This window comes from Aythya fuligula, chromosome 2, assembly GCF_009819795.1.
Source record: "Aythya fuligula isolate bAytFul2 chromosome 2, bAytFul2.pri, whole genome shotgun sequence".
Taxonomy (NCBI): Eukaryota; Metazoa; Chordata; class Aves; order Anseriformes; family Anatidae; genus Aythya; species Aythya fuligula.
In genome coordinates, this window is record NC_045560.1 from 79,798,556 (window position 1) to 79,826,419 (window position 27,864).

At 38.6% G+C, this 27,864-nt stretch overlaps 1 protein-coding gene across 1 annotated transcript in view; it reads left to right on the forward strand.

The window, feature by feature from the left end:
• The window catches only part of ZCCHC2 (zinc finger CCHC-type containing 2), a 41,057-nt gene extending 14,276 nt beyond the window's left edge, over positions 1-26,781 (forward strand). Inside the window, exons 3-14 of the mRNA XM_032181820.1 lie at positions 662-738; positions 3,022-3,093; positions 6,060-6,172; positions 8,037-8,131; positions 11,704-11,787; positions 13,523-13,580; positions 16,237-16,372; positions 17,954-18,018; positions 18,905-18,999; positions 21,401-21,529; positions 22,267-23,775; positions 24,760-26,781. Coding sequence (XP_032037711.1) covers positions 662-738; positions 3,022-3,093; positions 6,060-6,172; positions 8,037-8,131; positions 11,704-11,787; positions 13,523-13,580; positions 16,237-16,372; positions 17,954-18,018; positions 18,905-18,999; positions 21,401-21,529; positions 22,267-23,775; positions 24,760-24,827 — 2,501 coding nt within the window. The 3' untranslated portion in view covers positions 24,828-26,781. The remainder of the gene's footprint in view (positions 1-661; positions 739-3,021; positions 3,094-6,059; positions 6,173-8,036; positions 8,132-11,703; positions 11,788-13,522; positions 13,581-16,236; positions 16,373-17,953; positions 18,019-18,904; positions 19,000-21,400; positions 21,530-22,266; positions 23,776-24,759) is intronic.
• Positions 26,782-27,864: the final 1,083 nt, after the last annotated feature.

Here is a 27,864-nt window from a genome sequence, read left to right on the forward strand (position 1 = left end):
GAGCTGTGGATGCCCCATTCCTGGAGGTGTTCAAGGCCAGGCTGGATGGGGCTTTGGGCAGGCTGGTGTGGTGGGAGGAGTCCCTGCCCATGGCAGGGTGGTTGGAATTAGATGGTCTTTAAAGTCCCTTCCAACCCAAACCATTCTGTGATTCTGTGATTTTCAGTTTGCTGATGCTCACTTCTGACTCCTTTAGGCCTTCCCCAAGTGTTTCTTCCACCGAAGTGCCTTTCAGAAACGTGTAATTCAGTTTGCTCTCACTACTACTTGATGTTTCAGAAACAGATGTAGAAGGCAAAGTCACTGTTCTTTTTCAGCACTCGTTACTTGGAATAAAGATGGAACTTGACTTCTTTTCATTGCCTTTTCACTCATAGTGGTTAATGATGTATTTACGTGACTTTAGGTTCAAGTAACCTCTTGGTTAATGCACGGATTTCCTGTCATCTGCAGTGAAAGGGTTGTGGTCAGGTCTGAGAAACACTTTGTAGAGAACAAGGTTCCACCTGCCCCCTGCAGTTTGTTATGGTAAAATCGCATCTGAGGAGGAGCTGGGTCTTGTGAGTCAGTAAATAATGTATGGCAATTCTCAGAGTGGCTAGGTAAGTAGGTACGTTTTCAAACTAATTTTAGTATGTACAGTAAACTGTTTTTCTTTCAGCTGTGCACATTGAGAAGATAACCCTGAAAGGAGTACCAAGAAAAAGGGCTGACAAACATTTGGAGTACACATTCAAAGTAAGCAAATAACCCCTGGAATGTTGGTATCTTCCTGATACCTATTGTAGAGGTACAGAAGACCATTTTTAACTACATGAGGCTCTCCAGAGATTCATGGAATTATCCTGTAATTCTTTTGGATTCGGTGTGCAGAGCAGTTTTCTGTTTTTGTTTTTTTTTTTTTTTAGTAATTGTGGGCATAAGATGGGAAAGTCTAAAACACCAGCAATAGTTGTGTGTGACATTACTTCAGTAAACTTGGCTTATGCTGTTTTGGAGTAAGCGTTGCAAAGAATTCTAAAACTAGCTGATTGTTTGCTCGAGTGACAAAGAAGTACAGTTCTTGTCTGCAGCTACGTATTACTTGGAGTCATACATTCATTTTAGGTATCATTTATGAGTGACAAAACTGTTTTTTTGTGGCTTTCGTGGCTTTTTCAGTAAATGGAAAAAAAAAACCAGCACAAACTAAAAAGATGCTAATAAATTTGAAGGCCTTCCTACTATAGTCTTCATATATAATAATAACCAGAGGCAACATATCAAACAATTCCGAGTGAATTTTAAACAAAACTGAAACAGTACTTCATACTATTTTGGAAAAGAAGCTTTCAGTATTGAAGTCTGCTATTAAAGGCTGTAGGTGTTTAAATAATCGCTGCTGAGGCTGTTGGTAGTGATATTCTGGTTGAGTCAAAGTCATAATTTTCTTAGCAATGATTGACTAACGTTAGTCATTTGGTCAGTAGATGCAGATCTGGCCTACCAGATTTGGTCGTAGCATTTTTCCCCAAACAAAAGAATGCTGCAGATCACACATTAGAACTCGTGTAACTGGTCATTTGATGTGGGTCATGGGAGCTCTTTGAAGAGGTAAAAAGAGGTTTGATGTTGGACGTGTCTGAAGCTGGAATTTGGACGGAAAAAAAACAACTAGCAAAAAAACCCAAACACAATAACAACAACAACAAAAAACCCTCTTCTTTTGCTGAGGACATTAATATAGGATTTAGCCTTCAGTTCTTAAATTATCTTGCCCAAGTATTTCAACCTTGTCATTGATATTTTGGCCAAATGGTCTGTGAACTAGGTACTAGGTAAAATACAGTAGTAGAAATTGGAGGTTTGTATAGAATGCCCATATGGACTATTAATATTTAAAATCACAAAACTACTTTAGAAATTCAGCATGTAGACGGATTTGACAGTGGTTTTGAATTTCTTTGTTAAAGGGGGAATGTTTGGAGATATTCTGGGAAGTATTTGAGTAATCTTGAATCAACTCCACCTCAGTTCTTTTAGAAAAGAGTTTCCTCTCCTCATCTGTGCAGGTATATACTGTGTTCTTCACGGTGGATCATTTTATGCTTGCCCAGACACTGCTTCTTAAAGTTTTAACAGCAATTTACAGTCATGGCTTCCCAACCGAGGTCACCAACAGTAGCTGGCATTTTAGGGGACTAAGATGAAGGCAGTTGGTGGTTGACATTTTCCTGTCTGCTCTTTGGAGTAAATTAATGTTTATAATTGCCTTGTCTGCTCCCATTACACAGAATCTTCCCATGCATGTAATGGGAATCCTAAGCACAGAGGTTGGCTAAAAGGCAGGCAGCACTCATCTAACCAAGCTGCTTTTTCCTCAAAATATGCACGTGAAGGTGCTGTTTTAATGCTTGCATGTTGTGTCAGAACAATAAGCTACTGAAAATTTGATAGAAGCGTATACCAATATGCTGTCTTATTCTTGAGTAACTTCGTTAGTAACTTGCAATATTTTTTATGAACTGTATCCTACAAGAAGTTCAGTATGACCATATAAGAATCAAACCTGAGGCGGATAAAATTATTTTATATGCAAGAGAAGCAGAAAGATTTTTGTTCGTTTATTTATTGACTAATGGCAGCAAGAACTAAATCCAGTATATCTGACCTACAGTCCTTTGCTCTGTTTTCTGAAGTTAATGACAACCGTTTGATAGAATCCTCTAATTACACAGCCTTCTGCCTGGCTTCTTTTGGAGTCACTAAGTAATCTTCAGGGACTTGATTGCATTGACCTGAATTTGTTCATACTGCTTTTAGCCACAAATAACATTAAAATGATCTCAAGATGTGCACTCAAAATTAGTGTACATCTCTGAAAGGTACACTGTTATCTCTGTTTTGCCTGGTATTAACTTAGCTGCTAGTATTAAGTCTGATGATCTCAATATAAGAGTTAAGAAAATGTTAAAGTTGACCAACTGGTATGATCTTTGGAAGAAAGAAACTTTACTCATTCTCTTCTCTTTCATTATTCAGGTAACCTGGTCCGATCTTTCGGTAACATGTGTAACAAAAACACACCAGGAGCTTCAGGAATTCCTGCTAAAAGTATGTATTGAAATACAAAAGTAGTGTTTACACATCAGATTTATAACTTCAGATGTAGTTTAGGAGGTCAGTGATTTCTGGGATGTAATTGCAAAAGCAAAAGCAGGCTACTGGCATTTTTACTACAGAATTTTATTAACCATTTAAATTATGTTTATTGTGGTGGAGCAACTTGACAGATGAAAAAGTTCAGTGGAATGTTTGACGAGTTTCAAATGACTCAAACTTGTCTGGCAGATTTAACTGAACTGCCTTAAAATTGACTGTACAATATACCCACAGAATTAATATATAGGGGCAAGCACTGCTAATTTGTACCCCATTAGAATAACCTTAAGAATATATATTTTTTGATTTTAATTAATGATGCAGGTCCACGAGCATAACAGCTTTTAATTTTACTGTTGTATTCTTCAGCAGAACAAAGGCAGGCATATTTACTGTCAGAAGGAGTTAAACTTGAGAAACTATAAACTGCTTACTTGTGCATGTGTATGTTTACAAAAAGTAGATATTCTCTAAGCCCCTCTCCCTCCTCCCAAAGCAGGGAATGTATTAGCGTGCAGAGACAGCATGTGGATCCCCAGAGTGTGATGACCTTGAACTGTGTGTTTCATTGTCAGTGCCTAATATTTGGAGAATTCTGGGAAATTCTGGTCTATTCTGGGAAATTCTATAGTTAAACTCCTCACTGCACACTCCTCTCCTGTACTAAGGAGAGCTCTGTTTTAGGCATGTTTCAGTAGCATCTGAAGCTCTTACTGCGATGTTAATTGCAAGTGGAGCGCTTGTTACTGTATAAAGGCCACAGTATCGTTCGCTGTTTGTTGTCAATATGGTGTTTTCTAGTGTTGTAAAAATGAAGGGGAGTATGTGCTGCTGCTGTAATCCAGTTGGAGTATCTAGTTCTGAGAGTTCCCAGCGCTTGATTCGTGAGGGTCTGAATTATGGGTGGAATATCTAGTTGTAGACGGTGTGTCCACAAAATTCCTCTATTTGTGAAGAGAACCTTAAAAGCAGGGTTGTCGTATGAGATCCTCTGCAGCTCGTGGGATGAGTGCTGAACTGCATGCCTCATGTTCTCCTACCTGCAAAGTAAAGAAGCACACCAGCTTCTGAAATGGGCCCTCTAGTACCTACTTGCTGCAAGGGGGAGTAATAGGAGTCAGGCATCAAGTTCATCCATCCTTGCATTCTAGTTTTCTGTTATTCCCATTTCCAATCTGCATAGCATTGCTAAGTAGTACGCTCTGTTTCCTAGGACAGGAAGGAATGGGCAAAATACTTGATAGGAAATGACGAGTTTGTGGGTGGCAGGAGTAAGATAACTTTATAAAACTTGTTGCAGAGCAGCAGCATTGATGAGAAAAGCTAAGGTAGCAAATGGGGTAACTTTTCCTTAGATTTGAAGAGCACCTTCTCTGGGGTGACAAGCGTAAGAAGTTACTTGCATTTAGGAAATTGCCCACATATGTGGAAGGACTAACATGCTTGTGGTAACAAGACTGTCTAATTACCTGGAGTTAAGATAGTAAGCACCTTCACTTGGGTTTGTACGACTCTCAATCTTAAGCTACAAAAGGAATTGAATCCCTTTTAATAAAAGCTTTAAAGGAAAAAAAGTTGTGGCTGTTTCTTGAGGCAAAATTATATACAAAACATTGTGGCAGGAAGTTTGCACTTCCCCATGCTTTTGCAGTGGCATGAGCAAACCATTTGTTTAATACTGACAAATTCTTCAGTCAGAGGTATTCAGTAACACATATTAAAGCCAAAGTGTTCAGAAAAGTTACTTTCTGTTCAGAAGCATTTTTTTCTGTTTTCAAATCTAATGCACTTCAGGTGCTACAGCATTGTACTAATACTAACAGTATCTGTCAATCTGAATTCCAGAAGTTCCTATTTTTGCATGTTACCAAGCAATTATCTACATTAGAAATAGCGTATGTTTATTAGTAGCACTTCAATCAGTGAAAGAATTACTTAGTGCTTTGCTGTTATGCCACTAGCAGCATGGTATATCCAGCTGGCACTCTGGATTGGGCATGTTCCAGATACACGAGAGGAAGATGCCGCTGTAGTGTAAGTTGCTTAGTGCTGTTGATTGAAACTGATGGTAGATGTAAATCAGATCAGCAATAGCTTTTAAGTTTAGGAGGAAGCATTTCTGCTGTGGCTGTTTTCTTTTAACTGTACCAAAATTAAAAATATATATTACTGTTTTTTCTAAATAAATTAACTAATTTCATGAGCTTTCATTTACTATAGCATATCATTTTGGAAGTTATAAATGTGAGAAAATTTTGTTCCAGAGAAAACTTGTCATTTAAAATTGACAGCTCCTTAGTAGCAAGAATTTTATGTTCTGAACTGGAACATCAGAAGGCCTCACTTTGTGATACTGGCATTGGAAATTGAATGAATTTTCATGAGAAGCTTTGGTGTTAATAGCAACTAGAGAAGGACTTGCTATTGAGTGATCTTGGTATTGCCTGCTGAAACCCAGTGCATTATGTATCTTTAAATGGTCATTTCTACTCTTTCTTTGAAATAATTTAATCTAGTGAAATAATGATAGTGAGTACAGTGCTCGGCATCCTCCCTGGTATTTTTTGTTATTGTTATTTTCAGACCTACTTTCTTTGTGTGAAAGGTTTAAAGAAAGAAATTGGAAAAAGATGTAAATTATTCTAAGAAAGAACATCAGTGAATTTCTGAATCTACATCTTCTTTTAAAGAGAGCTTTAGAGCTTCATACACCTAGACTTAATAGGAGAATTTACAGCAAAGTGTTTCTCTACCAAAATTAAATTATGATGATTTGTTGTACTTCATCTGCAAATTACTTTATTCAAGCTGGAACAGTAGAGTTTCCCATAGATAACAAAAGGTATAAAGACTGATGATGAACAAAGATAATCTTAAGATGAGAAATGAGTAATTGCCATTTTTAACCTTTTTCTCAGCTTCCAAAGGAATTGTCTTCTGAAGCGTTTGACAAGACTATTTTAAGAGCACTAAATCAGGGTTTTCAGAAGAGGGAAGAGCGAAGGCATGCTGATCTTGAGCCCATAATCAGGTGAGAATTCTAGCAAATAACCTGAAACGCGTTATCTGAAAAGGGGTTGCAATCAAACTAGATGACTGCTGGGGACAGGGGAAATTCTGCTGTGTTAATGCAATTTATGAAGAAGATGGGAAGGCAGTGATGAAATACATATTTTGTCTTGAAAATGAGAATCTACTTTCAAACTTCAATGGTGCGGACTTATTAAGGAGTAATCATCCAATTAAGAAAGTATTAGTGCAGGGCAATGTAGCATAGCAATGATTGGTACTTTAGGGAGGGAGGGCCTTGTCTTCATTATACAAAGACATATTTAGAAAAATGAAAAAGTAACTCAAAGTGCTATTTTCTGATTCTGAATCACAACAGAGTGACACCGAACAGAATTTGGAAAAGAATAAACAGTAATAATGAAGCATATCTATAAAATGAAATGCAATTCATGCATCTGTAAGAAAAGGGCAAATACCTCATAACCTGTTAGCTAGTTATGAGAGTGCTTGCTGAGCTGTAGGCCATTTTGGTTAAATCCTGTAACTCAGAAAAGCAGTACGAATTTGAGTATGCCTCCCTTGTTCTTTTTATTTGCTATAAGTACCTTGTTAGTTAGGTTTGTTCTTTTCTGTCGGGGTTGTTCAACCTTATTCAAAGTAACTTAAAACTTTTAACCAGGTTAGGCCAAGTGAATCTTGAGACACTTGCTGAAGTAATCAGGCACTGCTTGTCAAGCTCCTGCTCTGAATACCGCAGATACTTGAGTCCAAGCTTCTTCTGTCTCAGGGTTTTGTCTCAATAGCTCAGCTACAGAAGATACAGAGCTGCTGCATGCCTTAACCTTCCCCTTCCCCTCTCCTTCCCAATTTTCTTTTATTTTGCTCTGTACCATTATTTGTCTTTTATTGGCTTGATTTTCAAGGTAAAAGCTAGATCAGTTTTGACTAATACCCTGTTTTAAAATATTGGTTAGTATCTGTAATACAGAAAGGGTGTAAAGCCTAACTGCAGAATAATTACAAACTCAACAGATTGTTTGAGGATATCATTTAAATATATCCAGCCATGTTATAGTATGGAGTCGTAATTACTAAATGGAGCTGTGACTATGCTAAATTACCATGTGAATAATCTTGACAATAACATTACTGTGTAAAAAATTTTTTCTTACAGTGTCAGTTAAGCAGAAATGTGTATTTAGGTGTCTTTAGTACATGCTTGGTTGGCCAAAATTTTTTTTATTGCCTTTACCCCCTCCAAAAAAAAGAAGTAGAACTGGCAGTGCTGGCAAGCAAAAACTGGAAATCTGTTGTGGGACTTAAAATATTTATTCTTGGACTATTTTCTTGTCTGAAGCTATAGGAAGTCACTGAGCCCTTGGGAACAGACTCAGAACAGTGCTGGGCAATTTTGAGAATCCCACCCTCAGCTCTTTGAGATAATTATGAAATTCAGACACTGTCTTTATAGGCGAATTCAACTTTGTATTGAATCAAAAAGTGTTTTTAAAAAGCAGGTGCATTTTTTTGGAAAAAAAAGTTGAGGAAAAAAGTTAAAACTTAAGGTTCAGTGCTTTTTTGAATCTGTCCAAGCTCCTCTCTGATAATGTTACAGTGTGGCTCAAAAGTACATATATTTTTAATTTTAAAAAATCCATAATACCGATTTCTTTTACTGGCGGTACTCCAACTAGGACTGAACACTAGATCTGAACAACAAAGCTCTGAAGTAGCCTTTAATCTTCTGTATGCTCAGTGTGCAAGTTTGCAAGTTAAAGTGTTTAGTCTTTTTAAGAACTACCTAATTTGCTCTTAAATGGTACTTTTCTGTTTTTCCTAAGAAATATTACTTACAATTTAACAAAATTTCACTTAAATTTCAGGCAGCTATTTTCAAATACATCACAAGCTTTTCTGCAGAATCAGAGAGTATACAACTTCTTCCAATCAATTTCATCAGAATCTTTGCACACTCACAGTAAGAAATATCTTAATACTGTTCTATGTAACAAAAAGTCTATAAAAAGTGATTCTTCCTGTCATGCCTAATTATGTTTTTTAATTACATATTCATGTTACATTGTATTCTACTGGTCTTACTTGAACTCACTGCTAATGAATAGTTGTTTCAGCAGACATATGCTTTTGACAGTGGGGTTGTGCTGTGAAGCACCAGCTTGTTTTTCTTTTCTTTCTTCTTTGTACCATCATACTGTTAAAATAGGTAAAAATAAATTGAGCATGTGCAACAGTTTGGGACTTTATAAGAAATATCAAAACGGGCCCAAATCCCCTGACCTCATTACCACTTCAGCAGTAGGACAAGTCGTATTGAATAGAAATGCAGCCATATATTTTTGGCCATTTAAAAACTTATTTAAAGCTTCAAGACTTCAAAGGAAAAGCAAGCTTTTTAAAAAGCATGCTTTTTTATTAAAGCTACTGCCATCTTTTTTATGAATCCTGTGAAAATGAATGATGAGACTGTTGTCAACATGGGAACAAAAAGCCTTCTGCACTGATCCCAAAAAATTGCATGTTATTTATTTGGTTTCTTTTGTAGATGGTGTTTGTCTTGATATTTAAACTAAGATTTGGTTTGGGTACGTAGCATGTAAATAATGGGATGGCCCTGACTTCAGATCATACAGAATCTTGTTCAGAGCATTTGCATTGCTGGTATTTCCTTGGTGGACCTGGCACTTGTGCACTATAAATTGTGTGACCCAAGCTTAGCTTCTCTGTATGGCTGTCTTAAGACGTGCTCTTTGTTTCTATTGAATCTTTTCTTCCTTCAGTGCATGTTATATACCATGGCAGTTTAGGTACTGACTGTGAGACTGTAGCCTCAGAAGTTGCAGAAGATCTTAGTAAGGAGTAAGTCAGTTTTTGAACAGACTGCTTGTGAGCACTCGAAAGAAAATGAGAGGATGACAGCTAACACAAATCCGAGATGATACATGTGGTGTATCAAATGTGTTCTTTCTGTGATCAGATAAGGCCTTGTGATTTATGGGAGAAGCTGCAGATGTTATTTTGTGGTTTTGAACCTATTTTTTTTTAGTAACGGTTAGGACATTCTTATGTGTCAGTTTCGTATATAAGCTAAACTAATGAGGTCCAGGACGATTGTGAAATTGGCTGGAATTTATTGCTGTGAAAAAGTCTGACAACTGTCTTGTAATGAAGAGCTGCATGGGGAGGAAGGAAGTTCCAAGGCCCAGAAAGATTCACATTAACGATGGACACACGGCATAGGATGTGCATGTGTCAGTCTATAGGCTACATCTAGGTGGGAAAAAGTTGTCAGTATGTTGCTGTACATTATTATAATTTAAAATGATCCTCACAAATTGTAGAAATGCACTGAAAAAGAACCAGTGCTAGGTCCCGTCCTAATAGACTCAACTGCAGGCGTGCAGGACAGAAATGATCTGCAGGGTTGTTGGTAGATTAAGACCTTAACTCTGCAGGACAATGCCTTACAGATTATAGTGCGATCATAAATGGGAGATAGTTTGTAATAAAACACAAAACAAAAGAAGTGTATACATGTGTATATATGTGCATATAGGCTACATGAAAGGTCATGAGGCTTTGTCAGATCTAAAATGCATGACGGGTAGAAAGGATGAGGAACTTCATTGTTCAGCAGAGAGGAGAGAAAACTTCTAATGGGCTTAACTCGCTGTGAGGAAGATTAGGCTCAGGGACAGGCAAGAGTCTGGTGATTACCAGTGAAGTCGGTAGCAGTGAGTCGCGTCTGAGGTCAGGGCAGAGAAGTCAGTAGGTCAGGGTTACGAACAGGATCGGTGAGACGTGGCCAGGCCCAGGCAGGGCTGCAGCATAGCCCGGGCAAAGACCTGAGCTGGCATGTGGCTCCTGAGCCCAAGGATGGAGGCCCTGCATGAGGCATCTCCAGCTCTTTCCCACCAGTCTCAGCCAAGATTGCAAAACTGCCCTGTACCAGAGCTGGTCTCGAACACAGGCAGGTGTGGCCCTTGGCAGGGCAGAAGAGGCTGTAAAGCCCACTGGTGTGGGTCAGGGCCCTGACATTGAGATGGATATTAAGGAAAGCTTTGATGAAGACAAATAGCATGCTGAATTTACGTGTAGTTGTTTATCTGTTGATAAAGGAGGCCGGGTAACTTCTCTGGGGTGGTTCACCATCACATTTACTGTACTGCAGACTATTATGTGCTGTGCTAAGACAGAAGTACTCATCGAGTTCTTTTTTTTAAAAAAAAAAATATATATATATTATTTTTTCAAAGTTTTTATTGCTGGCCACTGTGTTTTTCTAAATTTCGTGTTTGGGAATACTGAAATCCTCCTAAGTATTTACAATTGCAATTTAGGCCACAGTGGCATATTTTGAATATAGTGGCAATGCTGGGGGAGAGGGAAGAAGCATGTGTTTGAGAACTGGGATGAGATTTTTCTTAAATCAAACGTGCAGAATGAATTAGAGAAACTGACTGTGGCTTACATTGGTCTTCAGTCATTTTTAAGATCTGGGGATAAAATGTCCATTCACAGAAATACAGAAATACTCTCTGAAGTACTTAAATGCTATAGGTATGATATTAGTAAAACCTTTGTGGAAATAAATTGTCAATTCAGTGGAGGATCTTTATACCTTAAGTAATAGTTGAGATCTCACACCGAATAATATGTCCAGTAAGCGTCATTATCCATGCTGTCACGGTTCCGTTAAGGAGGGAATCAATTAGCTCCCTCCTGGTTCATAACATCAGTTATTTTAGACACCTCTTCAGGCTGGGGTAAGTTTTTCATCCCTGTAGACTTCATTAGAACACGTCTCTTGGGGTTTAGTATGTTCAATGCAAACAATACTCAGGAAGATCTTCCCATCAATACTTCAAGATCCTGAAAAGCAGCTTTCAGATGCTGTTACCTGCACTAACTTGGAATTTTTTGAGAGGAAAAGAGTTGACTCCTAGAGTTCAATTCATTGCTGAACTTAGTTCTCTTTCAGAGTGGGGCACTGGTATTTTTGCAACAAAACTGTAAATATTATTGCCACTTTTTGTTACCTCATCTGGCATAACAAGGCAAAAATGATGCATCAAGACTGTGTTAAGGACACTAGATGACTTCAGCCCAAATTAAGTCTCCTTTGGCAGGTGAACAATTTAACAGTGGAGTGTAACTCATTGCATAATAATTTTAGTAACTGTAGCTGGTCTCCTGCTATTTCCTGCTGAAACAGAAAATATTATTTATGAAAATCTGATATGCAATATGATGGAAATATTCATCATATAATCACAATCCAAAGCTTTTGAAATGTCACCGTAGTTTTAAAAGTATTTTGCACACATTTTTCTTCAAAATAAAAGCATCTCCATAGAGCCTCTCTTCTTGGAGATGGCCTGCTTTGAAGGAGATGATGTTCAAATTATTGCCACATGCAAACCAGAAAGTTCAGTCTTCCATTTCCCTAGCTTCCAGTTTAGTGCAAGCACTCAGGAACTGTTTAGTTGTTCAAGATCTATAAAGTTACTACGTGAACTTTATTCTCTGCAGGTAACTTACAACCCTCTTTGAAGACGGTTAAAGCACCAGAACACTTCAAGGAGGACAGTTCAGAAGCTTCAAGTCAGGAGGAAGGTAGTTGTGTACTTAAAGGTGGTTCTTCTCTGAGAAAATTTGCCACACTCAGTTCTGGAAATCATGCAGTTGACCAATTTCTTTATTGGTTTGGTACAAAGCTGAGAGATTTGGATGAAATGTGCTATATAAATGCAGAATCTGTGTATGCATCCTACAGTTTCCTTAGAGGGTTTCTATATAATCCAAAAAGTGGGATTGTTCATAGACAGCTTGGAGGCAGAAGTTCATGGCTGTGTTGAGCAAAGAGGAAGAAATACTCCACAATTTACTTGAGCCAAGTTTGTTTGCAGCTTTTCATGTCTTTACCTATTCTTCAATTATTTGGGTTACAAGTTGAATACAGCAGTTTGTTTTGCCATAAATGTGTCAAATTTGTCTAGGTTTTAGTTTTACACAGAAAGGATGTTGAAGTTTTTCCTCTTAACTTATGCTGCTTTAATAAGGATTTTACCTGTTTGGGACTGTAGTGAATATTGATTACAGTCTGAAAGCTTATGTTTTCCAAATACCTCAGAAAACAGTTCGTAAGTAGAAGCAGCAGTCCAGTGGCTGGTCAGTAATTTCATTCTGTAACGAATGTCAAGCCAGTTTCACGTTGCTTTGAGTAATGAACAGGTAGAAGTTTCTGGTAGGTGGAAAGGCTGAGAAATGGGGCTGGTAGGTGCACATGGACAGATGCACTAGCTTTCACAGAAAGGCACCGCTCTTATCCTCTTACACGCTAATAACTAATAAGCTTGTAGTTGATCTTATGTGCAATCAGTAATCCACACATGCAGTTCAGACAGACTTTTCTTATTTAAAATTGTTTTATTATGTTCTTCTGTATAGTTCAGAATACACCAAGTAAATTTACAGTATATTCAAAAATAGCTCAAGTAGTTTTATTTATTGTCCTTAAAAGGAATTTGTTCAACTGATGAAGCTACAAATGCAATGCAGAACACCTTGTGTGCCATTTTACTAAGGTGTTACCAGAAGTTTTAAAATGGAAGAATTTTTTTCAAGTCATTATTTGCACTTCTGTGTTGCATTGACAGGAGTTCAGGCACTGTGATGGCTACCAAGAAGGCTAGTTGCAATTGAAAAAAACTTGTTTTTGTTAAAGTTCAACCATTGTTTTAAAGAAAGGGGCAGACCATGAATCTAAGGTTCTTGTTTCTTGTTTGAGGCGGTATCTCTTTTTGTGTCTCATGTTATTTGTAAAGCTTTACTTGCCCAGTGAAATTTATGATGGTCAGAATGCAATACTTCTGTGTAAGACTTATCTTCATTCACTATTCAGAACTCGTCAATGACATGGGATTTTGAGATTCATTTTAGTAGCCAAAAAAAAATCACAGAATACTGTACTTTTCTGACTTAATTCACTTTCTTCTTTTCATCCCTTTCATACTGGACAATACTCAGTCACACATTTAGTCCTTATGACTAAATCTAGAGGTGAGCAAACTTGGGGTTGTTATAGTTCCTATTATTCTGTTTTATTCTTTTGTGAAATTGAAGATAAAGCGTCTTGATTCTACTGTCTGTACAAACTGATCTGTCCTTTATGCAACATCTGTTAATTTCACCACTTTAAATTAAGTCTAGTATATTTAATGGAGATGTCTTCCACTAAGTGTCGGGTAGTGATAGAAAGATGAATTCTCTGGATTGATCTAAAAGAGAAAATAATTGCTGTTGGAATCATGCTTTTTGCTTTCTTTTTTTTTTTTTTTTTTTTTTCCAGATGTAATGCAACACACAACAGTCCACAAGAAACATAACGGAAAAAGTCCTGTTGCCAAGTAGGTACCAGGATGTAATGTGCCCGTGCTACATTTCTGAACTTCATTTATTAGTGCTTTGGTAGCATATTTTTCCTTCTAGATTAAAGCTTGTTTGGTTGGTTGTTTCTTTGATTAACTTAATATGTATTAGAAAGGTCTATGTAACGTGGACAAGTTCTGTATTAAAACTCTACTGAAAACACTATAGAAGATTATGTTTCTGAATCTGTAGGGTGTAAGTCATTTGGAACTCTCTTCTTTCATAAATTTTGTACGTCTTCTGTTTAAGTTGATATTTTGATTTTGTTTATAATCTGGGTAATATCAATTTGTATTTTATATTTTTTTCTCTTGTGCATGCACACATGCATATATGGAAATTTCCAGTGCTGCTGATTCTCAGCTTTTCTTCAATAGTTTCAAAGATGGTCTTAGAGGAGAAGGTAGCCCATTCTTTCCCTTCTTTAGCAGCTAAAGCTTGTATATCTTGCTTATTTAAATCCATTCACTTGTTACTGTATCTTAACCAGAATCTTTGGAGACGTTTGCACATAGTTGTGCAATATTTTAGCTATATTAACAGAAAAAATGGATAGAGTTTTTGTTGTGGTTTGCAGTTTTGTTCTGTGTTTAACTGTTACGTTATCTGTAAGATATATTTATCTCAGGGAAAAGATTTACTTGAAATTACAGTAATTAACAAATAACCATAGTGCAAAACTGTTTGTCAAAGTTCTGTGAATCTTAACCAACAAAATTCTTGTGAAATTACCGATTGGACAACTTAGTGATTTGGATTCTTTTTGTATTTAACCCTCCTATGTTACTCTCAACTTAAATTTGTCCAAGACGAGAATGGCATCTTAACAAAATCTTTGATTATACCCGTGGTTAGAAAACTACTATGAAGTCATAAGAGCTCAATCCAAGCTTATTAACATACAGTTATCAATCCAAAAGAATTAGTCTTCTTTTTTTCTTATTTCTTGTATAATAAAGTATACTAGAACTGACTGTTGTTTAGGATCTCTCTTTAAAGTGGGTTTTTAGAAGCAACTTGATGAACTGGGACAGATCTTTCCAAAAATCTTCACCATAGAAATTCTTTTTGCTAGCTGTTATTTTCTTCTCAGGAGGGGAAAATGTGTTTACCACTTGATTACTGAAGGTCTGTTAATCCTCCTGTGTTCACGTTGAGACTCTCCTTAAAACCTATGCCTGCTATTTATAGGCTCTAAAGAAATGGCATTGAATGATACTTTCCTCTTTTAAATGTATACAAAATTTTCTAGAGTAAATAGTGGTTCATCTCAGACAGCATTGGTACATTTTGGGAAAATTTATACATTACATCTGTCTGTTTTCTGTTGTTATTTAAGTATGGCAGCATTACTCTTGAAAAGGTCCAGACGTTTGCTTGGAGGAATGAGGTTGAACATCTGAAATAAATATTTGCCAGTATTACAGCTTATACAAAATGACAACAAATTTAGCAGCAGCTTCACTTAATCCTATTTGGCAGAAGTTTCTAAAGTGACCTTGCTTAGATCTCTACAATTATGGACTCATGTCTCTGCTTAGGGACTGCCTTGGGTTCTCACCATTTGTCTGAGATTTTTTGTTTTGTTTTTAAATATTCTATTGCATGTCTTTTAAAGTAGTTTGAGCACTTACTTCCAGAGGTGTTTGGTAAGTAGCTGCTGGAACGTCAGCATGTCTTCTGCTTTGGAGTGAGCTAGATTTCTGCCATCATGGGAACTGATTAACATCTCATATTACAGTAATTTTCATGTGCCTTGACAAAAGCCCTGAATTAAAAGGTACTTTCAATTTTCAGCATGAGTATTTTTATAAGAATTTCAAAGTATTAATTCTTTTTTATCCCCTTATTTTTTGCATCCAGTGAATAGTAGGACACGTTTTTGAATGGTAGATGAGAAGGTTATAGATCCATGTGCCCTACTGACCTTGTGAGACCCATGACTGTTTCTCCAGCAGTCTTCATTGACAAGTGCTCTCAGACCTAGTTAAAAGTTGCCACTGACTAGCAACTGCTAAGAGAAGCTTCAGTGGAAGGCATTATAAGGCCCACAGAAAATGCCAAATGCAACTCCCATTTCCCACTACTCAAATCTAGTAACCTTCAAGGTTAAAATATGAAACAAGAGTACTGGTTTGAAATTCAAATAAACACAGCTGCAGCATGATTTGTAAGTAGCCATGCGCTCCTTTTCTTATATGTGTTATGAATTCTGAAATAGTAATTACAGATTTTGTCATTAATCATAAGGAAGAAAGAGAATGAATTCAGAATACATTTCTTTCTGGAAAGTTTCCCCACATCTTGTATGACATCAGTGAGCAAAAAGACTGCGTGCAGAAATATCCATGAAAGCTGTTCTCTCAAGTACTGTTTTCTCCAAATGTTATTTTTCAGAATTTTGTGTCAAAGTATAGTAGACTTTCAAAAGAAACTCCATTTATGTTCAGATCATTACAATAACTTTAGTGTGCAAGAATTCCTGTAACTTGTCTTTAAAATGTCTTGAATTTCTAGAGTCTTCTGAAAGCAAAATACCTGTTTCCCAGCACAATGCTAAAATGCGGATGTTGGTAGGAAAAGCTCACAAGTTTGTTCATATTGGCACAGCTTTTGCTTTTTTCCTTGCAGCAGCACTAGTAGTGCAAAATGTTCTTCACTGGATAGCCTTAACATACAGCACTCTGAGCAAAATGGGGTAATGGACTGGAGAAGAAAAAGCTGTATTGCCCAGCAGCACCCAGAGCACTGTACAAACCTACTTGACCAGGTGTGTTGTTTTTACATTTAAAGCAGTATTCTGAAACTCTGAAATGAGGAAACTGTCCTCTACACATGATTATATTTAGATTTGAAAGATGAAGAACACTGCTAAAATTGTAGCAATGACTGCTCATGTTCAAGTTGCAGGTGACCTACCTTGATTAGAAAACCCCTCATAATTTTCACACTTATCACTCTGTTGAAGTTTAAGTATTTTGTTTTGAATTTATAGCTAAAACATCCCCATAGGATGTGTGCAATCAGAAAGGTCTTAATTTCTTAGCAGGAATTTCCTGTTATTGTAGTGTGTTGTACAATAAGTTACAATTCTCTGTAACATCAGGGAGAATTTCAGAAGGCCTAAGGAATTTGTGTTGTTGCAAGCAACAAACTCAACATGGTATTAATAAGTAAACTATAAGAATGGTGCAGCAGGGAGTACAGATTAGATGTACCCCCATCTATCTTACTTCCATTATCTAAGTAACTTAAGAATTAATCTTCAATGAAAAAGTTAATAGCTGGATGCATATATACACGTTGTGTGAGATTTTTATTTATTTATTTTTTTTGTCTCCAGTGGTCAATTTTGGTATGAGTGTGGTCAAGAAGAATAATTACTCATAAGTAAATTAATGTACTGAAATTGAGGGAAGGGAGGTTGCTCACTTTTTCATCTGAAAAACCTTGAATATTAGAATTGCTTAATATTGATTTCATTCCACATGTAGAATTTGGCTATTGATTATTATGTGGGGAATGGCAAGCCAAAGTTTCCTTATTTCACAAACTATGGTAATGAATTGAGATTTGTTTTCAAAGCAGAAATGGTAGACTGCATCAAAGCTTGAAGTACGTGAGCTTGAGGCAAGACAAAATTGATATACCGAAGCAGGAAAAGCTACTTCCCATTTAAAAGATTTCCAAATACAACGTAGGCAGAGACTATTTTTGAGTTGTCACAGTTTTTACTGCTTTGCCAAATATGAGATATCACTAGCAGCTAGTATATACTTACAGAAAAATGCAGATGTTGTGTTTTTTCTAATATGCTCCTAGGTGGTATTTTACAGAGTTCAGTTTAGCAGCAATCAAGGCCAGGTACCTGTTTTGTCAAGATGTAAACATAGCTTGCAATGTAAAAATAATTTGCCACATGTACTCTTCTCCCCCTCCCAATCATAGTTCCACTTAAATCAGAAGTTCTGTAGCCCCTTAAGCCTTATGATTAACTCTGATGAGATGACTTCTTTTCGAGGAAGGAGTTGTTGGGGAGTATTTGATGAAAAGTGTTGGGTTTTCTCCTCAACTGGAAAGACTTGCTGATAGCAATAATTTGATTGATATCTCCTGAGTATTTGGAAGTAGTAATTTGCTGTGTCCTTTGCTAATAATAGCATAATCGCAAGATGATATGGATGATGCTGAAGGTCTGACCGCACTGTACAGATAGTTGTTTGTATGGCTGTAGCATCTGTGAGCAACACTAGTTGTGAGCTCGTAGATCTTTTAAGTCTAAGAGGTTTTTTGTTTGTTTTTATGATACAAATTATCTTTTATGACCCTCATTCTTGTATGTTCTGTTTAGCATACAGGGGAAAAACGAAGTCTGTCTGCAGTAAGCAAGAAGAAGGGAAAGCCACAGCTGGAAAAGTAGGTTTCCAATGTAACCAGTAATCCAGGAACAATGTGGGGTGCATTCACTCCGATAAACAGAGCGTACAGTCAGTTAGGTGCTTTGTTTTACTATTGTGGAACAAGAGCTGGCATATTGTGAGACTAGGCTATATAAAAACCTTTTATCTTTTCAAAAGAAATAATGTGATAAATAGAATGTAGTTGTATGCATTTCTTTCCTAAAATTGTCAGTTGACATTTAGCAAACAGACTAAGGAGCAGAAGCAGGTTGAGTGATACAGAATTACCTTTTCTTTCCTTTATATTTATGTTAAAGTTAAAAATTGAAAAGCCGTCCTGAAAATGGCGAGGATCAAGTAAGGACAGACAGGGGGTGGTAACTTGCTGAAATGTTTTATTGAAGATAACTTGTGAATCAGAGGGCTTCAGAACTTCCTGTGGGCTACACAATCCTCCACTGTAAGGAAGTGAAAAAATTTATAACCTTATCTAATAAGGTTTCAACTTGACTTCTTGTCATTTTATTACTCCGTAATCAGATGCTTTTGCCCTAGTCTGGGGTATGGCTTCATTACATTCGTTAGCTTTCAGGAAAGGCTGCAGAATCAGCTGCGACTTTTTTTTTTTTTTTTTTAAAAAAAAAAACTCGTGTGTTTTCTTTTAGATCTTTATTCAGAGTTTAGTAACACTCTTGGCAGTTTAATTACTAGTATATTAAACAAATAAATAAAGGCTATTAGTGCATTATCTACATTTGTTGTTAAATACACATTTGTGGCCTGGACTTACTGCTTTTGTTTACAGTGGCATTCTGTCTTCATACATGGTTGGTTATCTGTGCTCATGCGTTTGGGAAGGGAAAAAAAAAACAAAAACAAAAACATGAAAATTATTTACACAGGGAGAAAGCAAAGAAAACTGACTGCCGGTTGAATAACAGGACTAATGGAGTTAGAGTTGCAGCATCACAGCACATACGTACAGGGACAGCAAAAGGTAAGATGGTTTCTCCTAAGCTGTTTGTAAGAAACAGAATTTCTAGTTTTGCCTATTTATTCATTGTTCTGCAGTGAAGAGGAAATCACAAATTTGAAGTTTATTTCAGTGCAAGTCAGCATGTTGGCTGTCCAGTCTGTGCTTTGACTCGCTGGATAAAATGTGCTAGACACAGTATTTTGTATAACATTGCTTAGGGTATGTATCCTTTTGTGCAAAACTGGAAACATTCTAGGAAAGTCTTCGTAAATTGCCTTAGGTAGAGTGGTAGTTGCAGAAACAGAGTTAGGCTGTATGAAATTCAGCAGTCTGAGTGTGTGGAGGTCCAGCATCTTGCCATTAGCATTGCCTTTGCAGCTCACTAGTTTCATGGATTGCTAGTGCTGTGGGGCACTTGTGGAACCTGTTAGAAAAACCCACTGGTGTGAACCTTTGGTGAATTGTAGTGCATAAACCAGGTGACTGCTGAGCTCCAGCACAGAACTGTGTGCGCTGCCCTAACAGGGTTTTCAAATTTAGGTAATCCAGCAAAATCTAGCGTCTGGGCCAGAATTTGTATACATCAGTCAGTGCTGAGCAACACAAATATAATTTTGTTTTAGTATGTTGAGCCTTCAGGTTTTTATTATCTATTTCTGAAGGGCTATGTTACCTATTGGCTTTGATGTCTTGATGTTTTCCAGCCTCCTAATATCAGTTGCATCCGTGTCTTTCTCATGTTAATTTTCCCAACAAAAGGATGAAAAAGAATTTGCCTTTTTCTATACCACCCAATTGGCCTGAGTGTTGAAAGCACTCTTTCAAAGTGCCTTGTCTTGCTTGTGCTTCCCCTTGGGGTACAGTCTTGAACAAGTTTTCATTCTTTCTTCTCCTCACTTCTTACCTTTGAGAGTTCCAGGTAGATCCCATTGCTGAATTAGTGTCATGTGCTTTACGGGCAATTTTTGTTATCTTCTAAAATCTGGCAGAAACTTTTAAGAATTCACTGTTCACAGTTAGCAAAAACAATATGCTTGTAAAAGGTTATAGGTAAGAGCTGTACAAGTAGAAAAAATAATCTACAGGACAGCTTTTTGTATATGTGTCTGATTGCTTACTGCTCTTGTTGTCATGCAAAACACACTGAGTGTTTATGAACTGCTGATAACTTTCAGAGGTTGTGCAATTTTGTGTGACACAGTGCAATGCTAAAAAGGAGTGCTTTGTGTTCACCCACTGCGCACTAACCCACAGATGTGAAACTGCTTCCTTGATGGAGATGGCTAGTTAAGGCCGCTCCAAGAAGAAACTGCAGCCCGCAGAGTTTAGAAGCAATTCAGTCTTCAAGGATGAGCTTTCTGCCTGTTTGTGTACAAACAGCAAAATGTCATCTGATAATACTCTTGGGAGAGCAGTCTACAAGAAGAAAAGAATCACGTTGCTGTCTGAATCTCCCTAGCGTTATATCTGAAAGTGTGGTTTGAAATGTCCTCTTTTGAGTCAGTAGCTCTTAACTGCATCATATTTTCTTCCATATTTCATTCCCTGTTTTTAGCTTTTGAGTCCTCATTTAGTTACACTTGCAATTTAGAAGACTTGATCTTTTATAAGTGCTTTGGACTTTTTGAACTGTTGTCAGCATTGTGAGATTGACACTTCCACTTCACATGATATTTTAACAAGGGTTTAGAATATGTAATAATTTTACCAAGTATAGATTTCAGTATAGGTTTTCTCTAACCGGGAAAATGGTTTCAAGAGTCAAAACGTCAGGCTGAAGAGTCAAAAAGTCATGGTGAACCTGAAAGCCGGAGCATTCTGGCTTAGAGTTGGCTTCACTAATAGGATCCAAACCCACCCTGAAATCCGATTTCCAGCAAATGAGTTTCACACGATACCTTTCAGAATTTAGAAAGCAATTTTACACATCTGTAGTTCACCTCTTTTTCCTTAAACAGATTTTGTTGATACAGTTGGCTTAAAGCCAGTTCTTGAACAAGGTGTATTGTTTGGGCTGTACCTGCTGAGTTAGCTTTCTGCCTTTGTTGGTACGACCAAGGAGTATTTCACCTATTTGAATGGAAACAATTGACTGCTGCCATGCAGAGGAAATTATTATTACAGTACACTTCTTGTAAGCATCACAAAACTTTTGAAGGGTTATTCTTTTGATTATTCTGCATAAATGTGAATTTTCAGTGTCACCTTTTTTAACGTGAAGGATTCAGTCATCAGAAATTTCGGGACAAGACTAGCCCTTGATGCACGGAGTTAAAACGTTAGAAGTAGAAGGGAGAGATGTAATTAAGTAGGAACACCGTATAACAAACAAAACTCTGGACTAGCCTGATGTCAGCAAACCAAAATAATCTCACTTCAATATACTAAGATTAAAAATAAAAATGCCAATTTTTATTTTTAGATCTGAATTTGGACGCTGGATCTGGTCATGATACATGTGGAGAAACATCATCTGAAAGTTACAGTTCTCCTTCTAGTCCACGACATGATGGGAGGGAAAGCTTTGATAGTGAAGAAGAAAAAGACAGAGGTTGGATTTGCGGAGAGTGTGCATGAACTTCTCTATTCCTTGACTAATCTCTTTCTTGTTTCTTAATTTTAATTGAATTCTCAGTTTTATTAGCTGCTCTTATTTGTGAACTCGCCACAGATAACGTCTTGTTCTGTGAGTTTTGTGGCTGGATGGTTTGAAGGCTTCTAGCAAATAGCATGACTGTTTGCATACTGTTGTTTCAGATTGCTACGTTCATGTATGTGGTACATGATATCCATATTTTCAGACTTCTGTGGTGTAGGTCTCTTGATTAAGTTCAGCAGCACAGTATATGGAAAAAACGTTTAATGTTTAGCGTAAAATTGACTTGTTTTACAGCAAAGCATGCCCATCATTTCTGAGAGGTTCTTCTCTTTGTCTTTAATGACTGTTGAATTTGCCACTCCTTCCAAATTTGAGTAAACTGTGTTAATATCTTTCTAGGTAGATGCAAATTCTTAATGTAGTCTGTGTACCACCGTTCCCATTTGCAGATACTCACAAGTCAAAGACACGGTAGCTTGTTAGGCAGTTTGGTATAGGCAAGTGATTGAGATTGACCTACCCTGATGCGGATGAATGAAAGTAGTCTCAAAGTTGTTCTAATTCAGGAAGATGCGACTATCGTTTGTGTCAGCAAACGTAGTTTTATGTGGGTGAATGAGTCCAGGGTGAGAGTTAGTGTAGTTTCACATGCGTTCTTCCGACTCTGACAAATGCTGTTTTCTCCGCAGATACGGATAGCAATTCTGAGGACTCTGGGAATCAAAACGCAACCAGGTTTACAGGCTACAGTGCTGTCAGTTCATCGAACATGAACAAACCATCCGCTCAGATCTCTGCAGTCAATAACGAGAACGGGAGCCTTCCGGAAGATCCCCTGAACGCGAAGTTCCAACACATTTCCTTTATGCCTGCCTTACACTGTGTGATGCACAGCGCTGCCCAAAAGCCCGAAGCAGTTGTCCCGCCGCCCATCTCTGCAGACGGCAAAGCGATGGGGATGCTCGTGACCACGCCCGTTGCTGTCTCACCGGTGAGAGAGTCTGCGAATTCACCTCCTGGCGGAATGGGCCCAGGGACTTCTGGCGAACCCGAGAAACGCCTTGAGCTGATGGCTTCCCCTTTGCCAGTCCCATCCACTTTCCTTCCGCACTCTGTCCAGCCTGGCAGCCCTGCTTTGCATTTGGCAATACACAGATTGAAAATGCCCTCTCCACAGGGATCGACAGAAAGTTGCACAGTTAATGGACCGCAGCAGCCGACAGGAAACTTAAGTATCGGATCACCAAATACTGCCTTTATCCCAGTCCACAACCCAGGTAGTTTCCCAGGATCCCCAGTTCCTACGACAGATCCCATCGCGAAACCTGCGTCCCAGGTGGTAGGACTGAATCAAATGGTGCCTCACATTGAGGGAAACCCAGGAGCGATCCCTCAGCCTACCAATCTGAAGGTAGTTCTTCCAGCAGCTGGTCTCTCCACGGCAGCAGCGCCACCTCCACCAGCTTCGTACGCTTTGCCAGGCAGTCCCCACGCTCCCAGCGTGCTGCCCACCCAGAATACAAACGTGCTGAGCACTGTAGCCACTTCCTCGCCACCTCAGTCCGCTGGGCTAGGCGTCGGCCAGGTGCAGTCCACCGTTCCTCCCGCCATACCCACCCACACGCCAGGCCCTGCCCCCAGCCCGAGCCCTGCTCTGACACACAGCACTGCACAGAGCGACAGCACGTCCTACATCAACGCTGTTGGAAACAATAACACTAACGGGACAATGTTACCTCCGCAGCAGTTGGGATCGGGTCCCTGCGGTTCCTGTGGACGTAGGTGTAGCTGTGGGACCAACGGAAGCCTTCAGATTAATAGCTATTTTTATCATAACCCACTTCATGGACAAGTCTACAGAGTTCCATCTTTCTTCACTCTGCCGTCACTTTGCAATGGCAGCTACCTCAACCAAGCACATCAAAGCAATGGAACACAACTTCCTTTCTTCCTGCCTCAGTCTCCGTATGCAAACGGGCTCATGCATGACCCGGTCATGGGGAGCCAGGCCAACTATGGTATGCAGCAGATGGCAGGATTTGGGAGGTTCTATCCCGTCTATCCAGCACCTAACGTAGTTGCCAACACAAATGGGTCGGGGCCCAAGAAGAACGGGAACGTTTCATGTTACAATTGTGGTGTAAGTGGACACTATGCGCAGGACTGTAAGCAGTCATCCATGGAGGCCAGTCAACAAGGTAATCATGATAACTCCCAGCGGACTTGCTTTTGAGTTTAGCGGTTTCTCTTTACCTTCCTGAATGTGCTGTTTCTGGTCTTGCAGAAAGGTGTGCGTGCGTGTGTATGTTTTGTGTAAATGGTTGTGCATTAGTGACCTGCTCTAAAACCGCAAAGCATCTTATCTCTGCCTGAAATTTTTGTAGAACAGAGCAAGGGAATGGGATTCGCAGCGCCAAGCTGAAAATGGGCACGATTCAGAGCTGGGAGCTCGAACTGTATCTGTTCTAACTTGTCATTCCTTTCACTGGTTTGTTTTTGGCATTAGGTTGAGATTTGCATGTTGTTCCAATTTTTCCATTCCTGTTCAGTGTTTTTTGGAGAGAATTCATTGGCAAAAAGTGTAGAAAATATCCATTACTGTCTATAATGTGAACGTGAATCCGTAAAACTTAGGAGAACTCGAAAAAAGCAAAGTGGCCATTTGATAATTTAACTTTTGTAAAGCTTGCCTTTGCACAACCAGCCATCCTCTGTGCCCCATCGTGAAATACACAAATGAAATGTGCTTCAACTTTTCAGACAAGTTGCGGCAAAAAGGCAGAAACCAATTGGAACTAAAAATCAAAGGCTTCAGTCTTGGGTGCCGTTTCTTTCTCCCTTCAAAACAGTGGAGAAAAGGCAGCGTTCTCACGGAACGTGCACTGCTCCTGGTTCTTGGCCTTGGACTGGCACAGGAAAGACGAGCCTTGGTGGGGTCTTCTTTTCTCTGCTTTTTTTTCCAACAGTGGTAGGGTCCTCTATCTGCTGTCTGTGGTTTTTAAAAAACTGACATTTTTAGCGAGCAGTTGAAAGAAAATGGTATAAAATCTTGGGACCTACTTTGAAAGCACTGGAGGATGATAGTGCCTTTTGAAGAGCATGTCCATTTTGATACCTTGTAGTGGTTTTGTAATCCATTTTAATTGTGAGCAGTGACTTAGTAGTTCTCTTTCCTGTTTTAGGCACTTACAGACTGAGATACGCACCTCCCCCTCCCCCTTCCAATGATACCTTGGATTCTGCAGACTGAAACAAGTAAACATTGCCTACTTAAACTGAAGCTTGGGAAATCGGGGGAAGGTGTGTGTGGGAGGGGGGGTTGGTCTTGTGTTTTGGGACATTCCCGGTTTTATATTCTTTTGGAATTTTTTCATTGCTTTTGCACCTCTGTTCCGTACAAAAGAAGAAAGCTGAGTCCCTGGTCTCCTCCTGGTTCTACAAAAGGCTTGCGTAATGCATGTAATTCACACGCCCAGCCAAACAATCAAAAAGAGCATTCGAACCATGCTTTTGCACTGAAGACTTGAGACATGTGCAATGTTTACTGCATTTAAAAAAAAAAAAAAGTCCTCTGACCTCTGACATCACTGGTGGAGCAGCCATATGGTGAAAGAAGAAGCTTGGTCATGTTCCCCACCACAATCTTCTCCCCCTCCCACTCCCTGTCCTCTTTATGCTGCTGTTTTATTTTCTTTTCCCTGTCTGTCCACGTGGATTCGTTGGACTTGCATGAGTGTTTAGCAGTTCATACAGACCCTGCCCGTACTCTAAATTGATGCTCATGAATCGAGGGGAGATGTTCAAACGTCCTATTAGGAGAATCCAAAGGAACACACCACACTGTGTGTGCTATATCTGCTAAAAATACATATACACAGCTCTTGAGAGTCCCAAATAATGAAAATACATAGAGCAGGAGTGGCTGAAACTGTGTGGACTTGAACAGATTTTTAAAAATGAACAAGCTTAAATTGACAGATTTTTCTTCCATTGTAGCTTTTTAGCCTGTATGTTCAGCAAAAAGAAAAAAAAAAAAAAGGTGAAAAAAATGGTATGAATGTTGTACTCAGTGTGTTTGCATTTGTAATGAAAGTTGACAGCATTTTTTCCTTTTTTAAAGCTATTCTACATCGTGTCAACACAGAATGAACATTACTTGATTGAATATTTTTTTCCTAAACTATTAGTGTTGCATTGTACTTAGAATGTAAATGTTTTATTTCAAACTGAACAAAAGCTATGGTTTTCTACAAAATAGTCAGGTATTAGTATTAGAACCTGTCTACCAAATAGCAAAGTCACTATTTTATAACAATTTACCACTATGCGTAATTACGGTATAATGTGAAAGACTGAAATGAGTGTTAAGATGGTATTAATCATGTCAGTATCATGAGTAAGTAAGTTTAATGCTGCTGTATTTTTTATTTTATTTTTAAAAGCCAATATACGTACTAAATTGCTTCCAGGTAATATTTGATTTCCTAAAGTGCACTGAGGTTATCTGGAAGATGAGTGTATTTTTTGACTGCTGCATTCAACACCGATGAACAACTACCACTGTATATCCATAGGGTTTGGCATTCCTCACAGTTCATGGCAGAAATCTTTTTTCTTAAACTAAGGCCCGGTGTCCGGTAGAGGGATGAATGAAATAAAGTCAATCTTTGGTTCAGCCGTCTAATAAATTGCTAAACAAACAAACAACAACAACAACAAAAAACTTGAAGAAAAAAAAAAAAGCTTGATTACTACATTTCTTCATAGGTAGCATTTATATTTATAGCACCAGTGTACATTTTGAAACTTTTTTCTTGGAGGGGGGGAACGGGGAGGGAGGTAGATGAAAGCTTTAATTTAAAAAAAAAAAAAAAAAGTTTAAGTAGTAAATGAAAATTATTTTGATTAAAATTTTTATTTGATCTGGGTATTTTTGGACCACTTGAAATGAATGAACTGCGTTTGAGTTGAAGTGAGGGTGTTAAACCACCAATGGACTTGTATTGTGAATTACCTGCCAGTTGTACTTTATGGAACTTATTTTATGATTTAAAATACTGTACTGTAAATAGGAGGTATGTTACCTTCTCTTTATTTGTATGTTTACCATATACTTTGATATTTGAAATGTACTGGAAAGGTCACTTATATTTCTAGAAGAGATTGGATTTTATGCAACCTTTTTCCTTGACTTAACAGCAATAAAAAAAGAAAAAAAAAAAGTACCCGTGTTCAAGTACTGTCCTTTATCGCTGAGAAAAATTAAATGAAAGTGGTACTTTGCCTCTGGGTAGAGGATGGGAACGTGGAAGGTTTTGGCAAGCTCCTGTTTTGGTTGGAATCTGTCACTTTTAAGATGAAACTGAGGGTATTTGACTTCAGGTAAGATCAGTCTTGTCACTGCAGCCAGGATACTGTCTCTTGCTGTCAGCTCCTCTACGGCAGACAGATCTCGTGGGAGAAGGAGGATGGCCTTCCGTGATAGACCCAGGGCTTTGACCCGGGCTCCTTCAGAGCAGTTAAGCCTGTGTTTTATTCTGGTGGTTCCTGGGGTTGGGGTGAAACCCAGTTTACACATACTTTTTGGGCTGCAGTGCAACTTGAGTCCCCTGTACTCCTCGACATAGCGTGTTTGCTGGTCATGACTAACTGGAAAGCGAGGGCTTTCTTCCATCTGCTAAAATAGACAGAAGGACAGCAGGAGTTTGGGGGCTAGAGAAGCAGCTCATGGATGTGTAGATTGCAGCGGAGCAGTGTGATAGGAGTGTAACACCTGACTGTGCTCAAGTAGTACTGAAAAAGAGGAGGGTAATAATTACTCTGTCACCTTCCCTTCCCTCTACTCTGCAGCCAGGGCTTCTAATTCCTAGTGCTTAGCAGCAGCTTATCTGCCGCGCTGAGGGCCACAGACTGTCTCAGATCTTTATCCCAGCTTACTACCCGGCGCAACCTACTTCATGAGAAGCCAACCGACATGAGAAGGCTCAAAGTTGCCCACCAACCCAACCTTTTTTCCTTGGGCAACTTGCATAATAGCAGGTATTTTAAGGAGGTATCATGCAAGCATCATTATGGATCTCATATCCCTCCCTGGAGCGCGTGCTCATGTCCGAGGAATCTGTGAGTTACCCATACAGCTGTGAAAAAGGGATCTGCTGCTTACCGTGCCATCAGAGGTGCTGGTGCTCCCTGTGCCCGAATGGCACCGAGCAATCCTGACTAACAGACCCGGGCACACCTATCAACCCAAGCATCTAAAAATGCTTGCCCTCTGGCACTGCAGGCAG